General features: G+C 61.4%; 2 protein-coding genes across 5 annotated transcripts in view; both read left to right on the forward strand.

The window, feature by feature from the left end:
• The window catches only part of LOC122543814 (rho-related BTB domain-containing protein 1), a 29,153-nt gene extending 27,172 nt beyond the window's left edge, over positions 1 to 1,981 (forward strand). Inside the window, exon 4 of the mRNA XM_043683009.1 lies at positions 1,277 to 1,981. Within this exon, the coding sequence (XP_043538944.1) occupies positions 1,277 to 1,458 (182 nt within the window). The 3' untranslated portion in view covers positions 1,459 to 1,981. The remainder of the gene's footprint in view (positions 1 to 1,276) is intronic.
• Positions 1,982 to 3,477: 1,496 nt separating this feature from the next.
• LOC122542108 lies at positions 3,478 to 8,634 on the forward strand. 4 transcript variants are annotated; one of them, XM_043681944.1, is made up of 4 exons: positions 3,478 to 5,622; positions 5,775 to 6,637; positions 7,325 to 7,622; positions 7,729 to 7,937. In XM_043681944.1, the coding sequence occupies exons 1-4, from the start codon at positions 4,044 to 4,046 to the stop codon at positions 7,851 to 7,853; spliced, it is 2,865 nt and encodes a 954-aa protein (XP_043537879.1). In that variant the 5' UTR covers positions 3,478 to 4,043; the 3' UTR covers positions 7,854 to 7,937. The 4 variants fall into 4 exon arrangements, 3 of the variants coding, with proteins under 3 accessions (XP_043537879.1, XP_043535852.1, XP_043537039.1); XR_006309858.1 differs by lacking the exons at positions 7,325 to 7,622; positions 7,729 to 7,937 and adding an exon at positions 8,606 to 8,634 and having other exon boundaries at positions 5,775 to 7,258; XM_043679917.1 differs by having other exon boundaries at positions 7,325 to 8,019.
• The last annotated feature ends 549 nt before the right edge of the window (positions 8,635 to 9,183 follow it).

The following is a 9,183-nucleotide window of genomic DNA, read 5'->3' on the forward strand; positions in this document are numbered from 1 at the left end:
GCATTTTGTACAATAGCCTACTGTGGGGAACCTTATCGAACGCCTTGCTGAAATCCATATACACCACATCAACCGGTTTACTCTCATCTACCTGTTTGGTCACCTTCTCAAAGAACTCAATAACGTTTGTGAGGCACGACCTACCCTTCACAAAACTGTGCTGACTAACCCTAAACAACTTATTCCTTTCTCAATGATTATAAATCCTATCTCTTATAGTCCTTTTCCGCCATTTTACCCACAACCGAAGTAAGGCTCAGTGGTCTATCGTTCCCAGGGCTGACATAAGGACCAAACCAAGAAGAGAAGGACAGTAATCCTTGAAGAATTTATCGAATGAAATACCCAATGGGTTACAAACAGAACGAAACACAGAGACTAGGAGCAGGAGTAATCCATTCAGCCTCTGAGCTAGCTCTGCCATTCAATATGATTATGACCCACCTTTTATCTTAACAGCTTAGCATCGTAATCTCCCATTCTCCTCATACCCCTTGATGCTTCTAAAAGAATTGATTAATCTCTGTCTTGAATTTATTCAGTAACTTGTCCTCCTCAGCCTTCTATGGCAGAGAATTCCACACATTCACTGCCCTTTGAGTAAAGACCTGTTTCCTCATCTCAGTCTGACATGGGCTTCCCTATATCTGAGACTGACTGTGGTTCCAGTCTCCCCAACAGAGGAAACATCCTCCCAGCCTCAGGTCTCTCCAGCCCTGTTACAGAGTTTAAATCATACTCTACAAATGCAGGGCCAGTTGAACCAATCCCTCCTCATAGGCCATCCTCAGCATCAAAAGGTGTGTTGCTGGAAAAGCACAGCCAGTCAGGCAGCGTCCGAGGAGCAGGAGAATCGACCTTTCGGGCATGAGCTCTTCAAGTGATGATGAAGGGCCTATGCTTTTCCAGCACCACTCTGATCTTGACTCTAATCTCCAGCATCTGCAATCCTCACTTTCTCCCATCCTCAGTATCAGTCCAGTGACCCTCCCCTGCACTCCCTCTATGGCAGGTCTGTCCTCTCATAGCTAGGGGAGACCACCCTCCAGCTGTGCTCTCTCCAAGGCCCTGTATAACTGCAGCAAGACATCCCGACTTTGGAAGTATATTTTGGTGTGAATGTGGGAATAGTGGGTTATGAGAGTGCCCTCCAATCTGTGACTGTGTTGAGGAGACAGTTTGCTGGTTGGTTGGTGTTATATAAAGTTTGTGAGTTGTATATTCAGTCTTGTTTGACATTGCTGCTTCAAGCTCCTCCTGGTTGTTGTGTTCCTAGATAAGCAGGAGCACTTTGAGAAGTGGCGCTGGCCCCCAGTCTGGTATCTCAAGGCTGAGGATCGTTATCACCGAGCACTGAGAGAGCGCCAACGTGAACAGGAGCTCCTGCAGAAACAGCGGCTGCGCAGGAAGTGGAACTTGTGGAAGTCCAGCTCCACCACTCGCTCTGAGAGGGTTTGAACCCCAGAGCTCGACCCTCCCATTTACCCCACAGGATGGTCAGACTTCCAGCAGCTCCCAGCTGACCGAGGATGATGAACAGAGTGTGTCAGAACAGAGTGTGCTCCACAATGTTCCATCCATCTCCACTTGCTGCAAGTTAAGGGCTATACGTTTTGCTGAAATCATTTTCAGGGCCATGTCCTCCTGAGCCCTGGACAATAGATTGAGTCCATGTGCAGAACTTGGGTTCTGTTCTCAATGAGCCCTGACTTATTAACCTCAGACCTCACACACTGTTAACACCTCAATCGCCTGTTAACCGACTGACTACCCACCACGTGTGCCTCACTGCGACCGATCAACTGTTAACCAAAACCTGTAACTGCAATCGCTCTTTCCTTCCAGAACCTTCCCCCAGTAATCAACATTATCAACAACACAAGGAGATCCTTAATGACAGGCTTGAGAACAATCTCACCGTCCCCGGACACTGCCCACTGTCTCGGGCACTGCCCACTGTCCAGGGCACAGCCCGGGGTCACTGCCCACTGTCCGGGGTCACTGTCCCGGACACTGCCCACTGTCCGGGGTCACTGTCCCGGGCACTGCCCACTGTCCGGGGCACAGCCCGGGGTCACTGTCCCGGGCACTGCCCTCTGTCCCGGGCACTGCCCTCTGTCCCGGGCACTGCCCACTGTCCGGAGCACGGCCCGGGATCACTGTCCCGGACACTGCCCACTGTCCGGGGTCACTGTCCCGGGCACTGCCCACTGTCCGGGGCACAGCCTGGGGTCACTGTCCCGGGCACTGCCCTCTGTCCCGGGCACTGCCCACTGTCCCGGACACTGCCCACTGTCCGGGGCACGGCCCGGGGTCACTGTCCCGGACACTGCCCACTGTCCGGGGTCACTGTCCCGGACACTGCCCACTGTCCCGGGCACTGCCCACTGTCCTGGGCAAGGCCCGGGGTCACTGTCCCGGACACTGCCCACTGTCCCGGGCACTGCCCACTGTCCCGGGCACTGCCCACTGTCCTGGGCAAGGCCCGGGGTCACTGTCCCGGGCACTGCCCACTGTCCCGGGCACTGCCCACTGTCCGGGGCACGGCCCGGGGTCACTGTCCCGGGCACTGCCCACTGTCCGGGGTCACTGTCCCGGGCACTGCCCACTGTCCCGGGCACTGCCCACTGTCCTGGGCACTGTCCACTGTGCTGGGCACTGCCCACTGTCCCGGGCACTGCCCACTGTCCTGGGCACTGTCCACTGTCCAGGGCACTGTCCACTGTCCCGGGCACTGCCCACTGTCCGGGGCACGGCCCGGGGTCACTGTCCTGGGCACTGCCCACTGTCCGGGGCCACTGTCCTGGGCACTGCCCACTGTCCGGGGCCACTGTCCTGGGCACTGCCCACTGACCAGGATTACTGACAAGGGCAATGCCTATTGACTGGAGTCACTGCCCACTGTCCAGGGGTCACTGTCCGGGTTCACTGTCCAGGGGTCACTGTCCAGGGGTCACTGTCCGGGGTCACTGTCCAGGGATCACTGTCCAGGGATCACTGTCCAGGGATCATTGTCCAGGGGTCACTGTCCGGGGTCACTGTCCGGGGTCACTGTCCAGGGATCACTGTCCGGGGTCACTGCCCAGGGTCACTGTCCCGGGATCACTGTCGAGGGGTCACTGCCCGGGGTCACTGCCCGGGGTCACTGCCCAGGGTCACTGCCCAGGGTCACTATCCAGGGGTCACTGCCCGGGGTCACAGCCCGGGATCACTTCCCGGGGTCACTGCCCGGGATCACTGTCGAGGGGTCACTGCCCGGGGTCACTGCCCAGGGTCACTGCCCAGGGTCACTGTCGAGGGGTCACTGTCGAGGGGTCACTGCCCGGGATCACTGTCCGGGATCACTGTCCGGGGTCACTGCCCAGGGTCACTGCCCAGGGTCACTGCCCAGGGTCACAGCCCGGGATCACTGCCCGGGATCACTGTCCGGGGTCACTGTCGAGGGGTCACTGTCGAGGGGTCACTGTCGACGGGTCACTGCCCGGGGTCACTGCCCGGGGTCACTGTCCCGGGCACTGCCCACTGTCCCGGGCACTGCCCACTGTCCGGGGCACGGCCCGGGGTCACTGTCCCGGGCACTGCCCAATGTCCGGGGCACTGCCCGGGGTCACTGTCCGGGGTCACTGTCCGGGGCACTGCCCACTGTCCTGGGCACTGCCCACTGTCTGGGGTCACTGTCCCGGGCACTGCCCACTGTCCGGGGTCACTGTCCCGGGCACTGCCCACTGTCCTGGGCACTGCCCACTGTCTGGGGCCACTGTCCTGGGCACTACCCACTGTCCGGGGCACTGCCCACTGTCCCGGGCACTGCCCACTGTCCCGGGCACTGTCCACTGTCCGGGGCACTGTCCACTGTGCTGGGCACTGCCCACTGTCCGGGGCACTGTCCACTGTCCGGGGTCACTGTCCTGGGCACTGCCCACTGTCCGGGGTCACTGTCCTGGGCACTGCCCACTGTCCGGGGCCACTGTCCTGGGCACTGCCCACTGTCCGGGGCCACTGTCCTGGGCACTGCCCACTGACCAGGATTACTGACAAGGGCAATGCCTATTGACTGGAGTCACTGCCCACTGTCCAGGGGTCACTGTCCGGGTTCACTGTCCAGGGGTCACTGTCCGGGGTCACTGTCCAGGGATCACTGTCCAGGGATCACTGTCCGGGGTCACTGTCCAGGGGTCACTGTCCGGGGTCACTGTCCAGGGTCACTGTCCAGGGGTCACTGTCCAGGGTCACTGTCCAGGGGTCACTGTCCGGGGTCCCTGTCCAGGGGTCACTGTCTAGGGATCACTGTCCGGGGTCACTGCCCAGGGTCACTGTCCCGGGATCACTGTCGAGGGGTCACTGTCCCGGGATCACTGTCGAGGGGTCACTGCCCGGGGTCACTGCCCAGGGTCACTGCCCAGGGTCACTGCCCAGGGTCACTGTCCAGGGGTCACAGCCCGGGATCACTGCCCGGGGTCACTGCCCGGGGTCACTGCCCAGGGTCACTGTCCGGGGTCACTGCCCAGGGTCACTGTCCAGGGGTCACTGCCCAGGGTCACAGCCGGGATCACTGCCCGGGGTCACTGCCCGGGGTCACTGTCGAGGGGTCACTGTTGAGGGGTCACTGTCGAGTGGTCACTGTCCGGGGTCACTGTCAAGGGGTCACTGTCCGGGGTCACTGCCCAGGGTCACTGTCCAGGGGTCACTGCCCGGGATCACTGTCCGGGATCACTGTCCGGGATCACTGTCCGGGGTCACTGTCGAGGGGTCACTGTCGACGGGTCACTGCCCGGGGTCACTGCCCGGGGTCACTGTCAAGGGGTCACTGTCGAGTGGTCACTGCCCGGGGTCACTGTCCGGGGTCACTGTCAAGGGGTCACTGTCCGGGGTCACTATCGAGGGGTCACTGCCCGGGGTCACTGTCCGGGGTCACTGTCCAGGGTCACTGTCCAGGGTCACTGTCCGGGATCACTGCCTGGGGTCACTGCCCGGTTCACTGTCCAGGGTCACTGCCCGAGGTCACTGCCCAGGATTACTGTCCAGGGGTCACTGTCGAGGGGTCACTGCCCGGGATCACTGTCCGGGGTCACTGTCGAGGGGTCACTGTCCGGGGTCACTGTCCAGGGGTCACTGCCCAGGGTCACTGTCCAGGGGTCACTGCCCGGGGTCACTATCGAGGGGTCTCTGTCCGGGGTCACTGTCGAGGGGTCACTGTCGAGGGGTCACTGCCCGGGGTCACAGTCCGGGGTCACTGTCGAGGGGTCACTGCCCGGGATCACTGTCCAGGGTCACTGTCCGGGGTCACTGTCCGGGGTCACTGTCCAGTGTCACTGTCCGGGATCACTGCCTGGGGTCACTGCCTGGGGTCACTGCCCGGGGTCACTGCCCGGGGTCACTGTCCGGGGTCACTGTCCAGGGTCACTGTCCGGGATCACTGCCTGGGGTCACTGCCCGGGGTCACTGCCCGGTTCACTGTCCAGGGTCACTGCCCAAGGTCACTGCCCAGGATTACTGTCCAGGGGTCACTGTCCAGGGGTCACTGCCCGGGGTCACTGTCCGGGATCGCTGCCCGGGGTCACTGCCCGGGATCGCTGCCCGGGGTCACTGTCCAGGGGTCACTGTCCGGGGTCACTGTCCGGGGTCACTGTCCAGGGGTCACTGTCCAGGGGTCACTGCCCGGGGTCACTGTCGAGGGGTTACTCAGGATTACTGTCCAGGGGTCACTGTCCACTGCCCGGGATCACTGACCGGGGTCACTGTCCACTGTCCGGGGTCACTGCCCACTGTCCGAGGTCACTGTCCGAGATCACTGACCGGGGTCACTCTGGGGTCACTGCCCACTGTCCGGTGTCACTGTCCGGAGTCACTGTCCACTGTCTGTGGTCACTATTCGGGGTCACTGTCCGAGGTCATTGCCCCGGGTCACTGTCCAGGGTCACTGCCCGGGGTCACTCATCACTGTCCGGAGTCACTGTCCGAGGTCACTATCCGGGGTCACTGCCCGGGGTCACTCACCACTGTCCGAGGTCACTATCCGGGGTCACTGCCTGGGGTCACTGCCCACTATCCGGGGTCACTGTCCACTGTCCAGGGTCACTGCCCACTGTCCGGGGTCACTGTCCGAGGTCACTATCCGGGGTCACTGCCTGGGGTCACTGCCCACTATCCGGGGTCACTGTCTAGGGTCACTGCCCACTGTCCGGGGTCACTGCCCACTGTCCGAGGTCACTGCCCAGGATCACTGTTTGGGGTCACTGCCCACTGCCCAAGATCACTGCCCACTATCCGGGGTCGCTGCCCGGGGTCACTCACCACTGTCCGAGGTCATTGTCCGGGGTCACTGTCCACTGTCCGGGGTCACTGTGAACTGTACGGGGTCACTATCCGGGGTCACTCACCACTGTCCGGGGTCACTGTCCAAGGTCACTGCCCACTGTCCGGGGTCACTGTGCACTGTCCGGGGTCACTGTGCGGGGTCACTATCCGGGGTCACTGTCCACTGTCCGGGGTCACTGTGCACTGTCCGGGGTCACTGTCCAAGGTCACTGCCCACTGTCCGGGGTCACTGTGCACTGTCCGGGGTCACTGCGTGGGGTCACTATCCGGGGTCACTGTCCACTGTCCGGGGTCACTGCCCACTGTTCGGGGTCACTGTCTGCGAACACTGCCCACTGTCCGGGGTCACTGTCCGGGGTCACTGCCCGGGGTTACTGTCCGAGGTCACTGTCCGAGGCCACTATCCGGGTCACTGTCCGCGGTCACTGCCCACGGTCACTGCCCACTGTCCGGGGTCACTGCACACTGTCCGGGGTCATTGCCCACTGTTCGGGGTCACTGTCCGCGGTCACTGTCCAGGGTCATTGCACACTGTCCGGGGTCACTGCCCGTGGTCACTGCCCACTATCCAAGGTCACTGTCCGGGGTCATTGTCCTGGGTCCATGTCCGGGGTCACTGTCCGAAGTCACTGTCCGAGGTCACTGTCCACTGCCTGGGGTCACTGTCCAGGGTCACTGTCCGGGGTCACTGTCCACTGCCCGGGGTCACTGCCCGAGGTCACTGTCCGGGGTCACTGTCCACTGCCCGAGGTCACTGCCCGGGGTCACTGTCCACTGCCCAGGGTCACTGTCCACTATCCGGGGTCACTGTCCACTGCCCGGGGTCACTGTCCGGTGTCACTGCCCGAGGTCACTGTCCGGTGTCACTGTCTGAGGCCACTGTCCAGGGTCACTGTCCGAGAACACTGTCCGAGGTCACTCTCCAAGGTCACTGCCCGGGGTCACTGTCCAGGGTCATTGTCCGGGGTCACTGCCCGATGTCACTGTCCGAGAACACTGTCTGGGGTCACTGTCCGGGGTCACTGTCCAGGGTCACTGTCCGAGAACACTGTCTGGGGTCACTGTCTGGGGTCACTGTCCGAAAACACTGTCCGGGGTCACTGTCCAGGGTCACTGTCCGAGAACACTGTCTGGGGTCACTGTCCAGGGTCACTGTCCGAGAACACTGTCCGGGGTCACTGTCCGGGGTCACTGTCCAGGGTCACTGTCCGAGAACACTGTCTGGGGTCACTGTCCGGGGTCACTGTCTGGGGTCACTGTCCGGGGTCACTGTCCGAGAACACTGTCTGAGGTCACTGTCCGGGGTCACTGCCCAGGGTCACTGCCCGATGTCACTGTCCGGGACCACTGTCCGAGGTCACTGTCCGAAGTCACTGCCCGGAAGTCACTGCCCGGAAGTCGCTGTCCAAGGTCACTGTCCGGGGTCACTGTCCAGGGTCATTGTCCAAGGTCACTGTCCGAGATCACTGTCCGGGGTCACTGCCCAGGGTCATTGTCCGAGGTCACTGTCCGGGGTCACTGTCCAGGGTCACTGACCGGGGTCACTGCCCGGGGTCACTGTCCAAGGTCACTGACCGGGGTCACTGTCCAGAGTCACTGTCCGGGGTGACTGATTACTGTCCGGGTTCACTGTCCGAGATCACTGCCCGGGGTCGCTGTCCAAGGTCACTGTCCGGGGTGACTGACCACTGTCCGGGGTCACTGTCCAGGGTCACTGTCCGGGGTGACTGACCACTTTCCGAGGTCACTATCCTAGGTCACTATCCACTGCCCGGGGTCACTGTCTGGGGTCACTGTCCAGGGTCACTGTCCACTGCCCGGGGTCACTGTCCACTGCCTGGGGTCACTGACCAGGGTCACTGTCCACTGTCTGGGGTCACTGTCCACTGCCTGGGGTCACTGACCAGGGTCACTGTCCACTGTCTGGGGTCACTGTCCGGGGTCACTGTCTGGGGTCACTGTCCAGGGTCACTGCCCGAGGTCAATGACGGGGTCACTGTGCATTGCCCGGGGTCACTGTCCAAGGTCACTATCCAGGGTCACTTCCCGGGGTCACTGTCCGTGGTCACTGTCCGGGGTCACTTCCCGGGGTCACTGTCCAGGGTCACTGCCCAGGGTCACTGTCCGAGGTCACTGACCAAGATCACTGTCCACTGACCAGGGTCACTGTCCACTGTCCGGGGTCACTGTCCAGGGTCACTGTCCGGGGTAACTGTCCACTGCCCGGAGTCACTGTCCAGGGTCACTGTCTGGGGTGACTGACCACTGTCCGAGGTCACTGTCCTAGGTCACTGTCCACTGCCCGGGGTCACTGTCTGGGGTCACTGTCCAGGGTCACTGCCCGAGGTCAATGACGGGGTCACTGTGCATTGCCCGGGGTCACTGTCCAAGGTCACTATCCAGGGTCACTGTCCGGGGTCACTGTCAGTGGTCACTGTCCGGGGTCACTTCCCGGGGTCACTGTCCGAGGTTACTGTCCGGGGTCACTGTCCGAGGTTACTGTCCGGGGTCACTGTCAGTGGTCACTGTCCGGGGTCACTGCCCAGGGTCACTGTCCGAGGTCACTGACCAGGGTCACTGCCCACTGTCCGGGGTCACTTCCCGGGGTCACTGCCTGACCCTGCCCCCCCCCCCCCCCCCACCTCCGTCTCTTTGAGAAGGGCCTGTTCTCTTGCTGAAACTGATCAATTCCTGCCTTATGTATAATTTCTTCTAATATTAATGTTTACATGTGTGTGTATATTCACACAATTAAATAAACCATCAGCACCTCTCTTTGATATAAAACTATTTTGATAGCTCTGCAATCTGTGTGTGTGGATGTGGGTCTGCGAGTAGGTGTGTATGTATGACAGTATATGTGTG

Source organism: Chiloscyllium plagiosum, chromosome 1 (genome assembly GCF_004010195.1).
Source record: "Chiloscyllium plagiosum isolate BGI_BamShark_2017 chromosome 1, ASM401019v2, whole genome shotgun sequence".
NCBI lineage: Eukaryota > Metazoa > Chordata > Chondrichthyes > Orectolobiformes > Hemiscylliidae > Chiloscyllium > Chiloscyllium plagiosum.